This window comes from Cynoglossus semilaevis, chromosome 10 (genome assembly GCF_000523025.1).
Source record: "Cynoglossus semilaevis isolate Cse_v1.0 chromosome 10, Cse_v1.0, whole genome shotgun sequence".
NCBI classification, from domain to species: domain Eukaryota; kingdom Metazoa; phylum Chordata; class Actinopteri; order Pleuronectiformes; family Cynoglossidae; genus Cynoglossus; species Cynoglossus semilaevis.
Genome location: NC_024316.1, coordinates 20,806,925 through 20,812,454, shown reverse-complemented (window position 1 = coordinate 20,812,454; position 5,530 = coordinate 20,806,925). Strand labels below are relative to the sequence as shown.

General features: G+C 41.5%; 1 protein-coding gene across 1 annotated transcript; it reads left to right on the top strand.

Annotated features, from left to right (window-relative positions):
• The first annotated feature begins 11 nt into the window (after positions 1-11).
• Positions 12-2,127, top strand: LOC103385617 (transmembrane protein 189-like). Its single transcript, XM_008319549.2, has 4 exons — positions 12-102; positions 201-345; positions 451-663; positions 1,246-2,127. The coding sequence occupies exons 1-4, from the start codon at positions 85-87 to the stop codon at positions 1,365-1,367; spliced, it is 498 nt and encodes a 165-aa protein (XP_008317771.2). The 5' UTR covers positions 12-84; the 3' UTR covers positions 1,368-2,127.
• The last annotated feature ends 3,403 nt before the right edge of the window (positions 2,128-5,530 follow it).

The window sequence follows — 5,530 nt, the reverse complement described above, 5'->3', positions numbered from 1 at the left end:
GCGCGCTCAGTGGCAGGAATACTCACGGCCGACTTTGCGTCAGGACTCGTCCACTGGGGGGCAGACACATGGGGTTCCGTCGATATGCCAGTTTTTGGAAAGGTAACGTAAACACGAGGTACTTTTTCAGAAACTGACCGTTCACTGACAGATGGACCCCTGACCTCTCGTTCCTGCCGTGACCTGCTCTGACCCCGCAGGCCTTCATACGACCCTTCAGAGAGCATCACATCGACCCCACGGCCATCACCCGACACGACTTCATTGAGACCAACGGAGACAACTGCATGCTGACCATAGTTCCTCTCGTGATCATGGCCTTCAACTTCCTCACCCTCAGCCCTGGTACGTGTTTGGACTAAAAAAAAAATCAACTTTTGTAAACTGTTCAAATAAGTTTCAATTTACATGACCTTTGACCCTTCTTTCTTTTTTTTTTCCTCATGGCAGCTGAGATTTACCATATCTACCCCTGGTACTGCTACTTGTTTGCTCTTGCCATCTTTGTGACCCTCACCAACCAGATCCACAAGTGGTCGCACACGTACTTCGGCCTCCCCCGTTGGGTTGTGCTCCTGCAGGACTTGCACATCATCCTGCCTCGCAAACACCACCGCGTACATCACGTCTCCCCACACGAGACGTACTTCTGCATCACCACAGGTTGGCCTACTGCAGTACCTCCTCCTGCCACTATGTCATCCTCATACAGGGTTGTCCTATATTGTTGTTTTTCAAACTGAACATGTAAACAAATTACTTTGTTTTTTTACACACACGGCTGTTGACTGTTACGCCAGTGACCCCTTGTGGCGTAGGTGCACACCTGAGTGCAGAACTTCAGATATCACTGTCACTGAGAGACTCGGCTTGGGGCGAGAAATTAAACGCCCGTAAACCATCAGATGTGACGACGCTGATTTGATACATTTTTTTGTTTTTTTGCGGATATTTAAGGTCAGCAACAGGTTAGCAATTGGCTGCGCCGCTGCACTGACTTAGCGCTTCTGCTAGCGCCCTAGAAACCTCAGAAAATGAGAGAGATGAGTAAACCTTCACCATATTTAACACAACCATGCTGCACTGACTTAGCGCTTCTTCTAGTGCTCTAAACCTTCACCATATTTAACACAACCAGCTGAACAGAAAGTGAGCGGAGCTTTTTACACCAGTATAACTTTTCATTTGAAAAGACACTGACGTTTGTGTGTTTCATTTTAACTAGCGCTCGTTCTCCTCCTCCAGGTTGGCTGAACTACCCGCTGGAGAAGCTGGGATTCTGGAGGAACATTGAGGACGTAATCCAGAGTGTGACGGGAGAGAAGCCCAGAGCGGACGACCTGAAATGGGCTCAAAAAGTCAAGTAACGCTGCAGACTAACTGGACCCTACCTCACAGGCCGCTGACCGCCGCTGCCCACGGCCGGGGCCTCGCCTCCCTGTTTTTGCCTCACTTGGTAAAACATAGGAGAGACGAAAAAAACAAACAAAAAACTAACACTTTCTGATGCCATAGCTTTAAGTCATTTTACAGCTTTTTCAGAGGAGTTCCCGGTCATTTGAAACTCACGTTATTCACTCATGGAGATGATTGTTTAAAATTGCAATATATTCCGTTTTTTTTTTATTTAAGTAGTTTTTTTTTGTTGTTTTCTTGGAATGACTTACAGTAGCTTTGGCCTAAATGAATTGGTCGGATAAATATCTGAAAAGCACTCCTTACTCACATCTAATGATCTAATGACAGATACATGAATGTGTGAACACAGTTTTTGTTCCTTACGACCTGAAGTTGAAGCAAATATTTATCAGAGTTTATCTTTTTTTCTCATGTCTACTCTGGTGTGGAATAATACGACTGGATTTGGGTCATAATAAGAAATAGGGCTGGTTCAACAGGACGCTTTATTAATGCTAATGAACAAACTGTTTGATTACTGTTACATTTGTTGATTGTTTGTTTTTACAACCAAACTTTCTTTTTTTTTCCAGTATTTTTAGTATTTAAGTTTAGCCAAAATCACAACAGCCTGAAGTCTGCCACTGGCCTATAAATGCATATAAACCATTGGTTCCCAACCACTGTGCTGCGGTACATTAGTGCGCCATGAGAGAGCATGGGATTGGCCGCGGAAAAAATATCAAATTTGACTTTCTGTGTGGCAGAAAAAAACAAAGAGAGAGACTCAAAGTTGTTTAGGATCTTCACATGTGTCTTTCTTCAATTCCAGGGTTGTGTTCAACTAAATAGGCCCATCCTGGGTTGTGTTCAATTAAATAGGCCCAGAGTAAGTGAATTGGGAGTCATTTGAAACTACTTCAGTACATAACATTTGTTGGACATTTTTGGTGGAGTGCCGTGGGATTTTCCTTGTGTAAAAACTGTGCCGTGACACAGGAGAGGTTGGGAAACTGTTGAAGCAAATCATTTTGTCTTCACCAACTAGTGCAGATGGTGACATTTTGTCTACTTTAGGACGTTTGGTTCTGAACAGAGGCGGTTCACAGGTGTGTTGGGTTGTTGCCTTATCCATTTTGTGTCTTAATTTTTGTTCTTCTTGGCTTTTTTTTAATACGATTTCTTTATCTTTCTGCGATTTGTGTCCAGGTTTATTGACTATTTAGCAAATTGCTAGCATTGAGCAAAATAGACGAGCGCAAATCTCATTTCTCAAAGTTGACGTTAACCTTCTGATTGCTCATACCTGATTTTCTATTTGAAGGAATGTGTCTATTTATGCTCTCCATGACTAGTAGTGTGTAGTCTGTAGTCTACGGTCAGTTACTATGCAGTTTAACAGCCGGCCCTTTACTGTACAGTACGTCTCAAAGTCATAGGATTAGATAGAAAGGCCTTTGTACTTTTAAGAGTTCACTCGTTTTGCTTGTGGTTCAAACGGGCTCACAAACGTATCAACCTGTGAGCTCCACGAGGACGATGTCTGTGAGGGTGTCTGGGCCTCCTACAGGGTCCACCACCCTTATTTTCAGTTTGGGATCACTCCAGGATGATCTTGATTTTGTCGACCAAATTATCCCTACAACGTCAACTCCACTCATTCACCTTTGAGGGGGAGGGGCTACCTTAGCTGTTGACTTAGATCATGGATCTTTACCGGCAAGTAAAATTCCAAAACATCAACTTTTTAAAAAATGATGGCAGCAGTGCAGTAAATGAAGTACTGTAGTAATACTACAGATTTACCAAGAAGTAGAAAAAATGAAAATTACATTTGTGGAAAACTATAGAAAAAAATTCGGTCCATTGGCTAAAGAGCTGCAGGTGGCCCAGGAACCATAGGTTGCAGACCCCTGAGTTAGATCAAACAGATTTTATTTTTATTAATATAACAGTCCAGCTTTTGAATCCTTCTTACTTGATGATATAAAAAACCACAGGTCAGCAGCAGAAGTACGTTTGTGTTTGTAGAGTGTTGTTAGAAACTGTTCTGTGCTCGTTGGGTATAGTCTGTCATTGGCTGGTAGATGGATGACATCACGTGTCGCTGCAGCAAAGTGTAGAGGCCTGAATAAGACTCTAGTTTTCTATGGTATTAGGCAAAAAAAATATATTTAAAGTTGACTATGGCTTTACTCTGATTTTCCTGTTACGATGTGGACGATGTACGTCGGCTCTGATTGGGTTTCGTGCTTTACTGAGTGGCTTTTGTGCTTCTTAATATCAGCTCGTAATGGTGCAAATGTACGACAAGCTCAGATTGGGTGAAAGAAATCCACGGGAGTACTTGGGAGTAAAACTACATCAGGAACGTAATTCTTTATTCTTAATCTTTAGAGCAGTGGTTCTCAAACGTCCAGTACGACCAACTCTAAAGTACTGCAGTACAGACGTACACTGTTCAGTTCAGCAGTCAAATCAAGTATCACCACGACTGGTATACGTTCCTGAAAATTTGATCGTTTTTTTTTTTTTCTGGATCCATGGCTACTGTGTTTCAACAGTTTATAATTGTACAATTTTTTTTTTTTAATTCCCCAAGTACCGCTAGTTGTACATGTCCCATATTTTGAGAACCACTGCTCTAGATAATAACAATAATTCAATTTCTCTAGATGATCTCAGGATTGTGAATACATGGTCAACACAGTTTGTTTAGTATGAAAATATAATGAAAACAACCTTAAAGAAAATTATTCAGATACCGACTGTGTATGAAATACAATGTTTAAAGTGACGTTTCCGGTTTAGGTTTTTAGGCATTTGAAGAGTACTTTATGATCGTGGTTGGGGGGGTGGGGGGGGCGACGCACTCACTCAATGACCTTTGGACTTTTTATTGGATGGCCTTGGCCCGGCCCTGATTGAGTCATTCTTTAAAGACTTTAACCCGTTTGTCATTGGCCTCTTCACGTCTTCTGACACAGGATCCGTTTGGACGGAGGTCAAATTATGCAGGTGGTGATGGGGTTTTGGAGATCAGAAGAAAATGCCTTGTTGCCTTTCTGTTTGTCTTCCAGGTGGGAGACTTAAACTGTACATATTAAACTGTATTTATAAATGAGCTAAATAAAAGTTGATATTTGCTGATACTAGGCCTCCCCCCCCCCGCTCCCCCGAGTGCTTTGTTTATCACCTCACACCTGCGCACCAACGTTCAACACGTCAGCAAAAAAGGTCACGTTCTTACAGAACACGAAGAATCAGGTCAGAAAACAAGAGGATAAGAAAACGTTTTTTGTTTTTTTTAACACAGGTCAACAAGACGCCCAATTATGGTCAAGACTAATTTTTAAACGGTGACATCGTAGTAAGAAATATGACATCATGCTACCTAGCGAATTAGCAGCTAGCATTTGTGAAAACACACACCTGAAAGTAGGAGACGGTGTTTTTTAATGTAATGTTCTATTGGTGTTAAAGCTCCGCTCACTTTCTGTTCAGCAACGCGAAAACTTAAATGTCTGTGTTTCTGAATAGTTTTATTTATTTTTATCCAGTTTGAAGATTTTTTAGATTTTTAATTTGCTTCATTTTGAACAGAGTCTTTTGTTTGAGTAGAAATTATTACCTAGTGTAAGAACGTTCCTGTTCATCTAGACCAAGGTTTCTGTGACACACAAAATAAAAAAACTTGTATCCGTTTGTAACACATTTCTGGACAAACCCAACATGAAGGCCTAGTTTCATGTTGGAACAATTTACACCCAGGTTTCACCAGACCTAAGCAGATTGTTTATTCAACAATTCCCCCAGCGTGGGATCAATACAGTTCTAATCTAATCTAATCTGGACTCAGTTAGAAATCAATAACAGCTGCATCAAATAATCAACCCATAAAAAACAAAAACACCTGTTACTCCATTATCTAGTTTGGGTCTATAAAGTAAAGACCGCTGGTCCTGCACTAGTCTCCAGTCAACCATGATGATACCAAACCAGAGGTTAAAGATGCCAAGTCCACACACACACTGATGCCTTCAACATGAGCCAGGACACAAACTGGTGATGCTGAAAAACAAACCAGTCGTGATACGACGTCAAATCACTGACAATCATTAGTCCATATGGA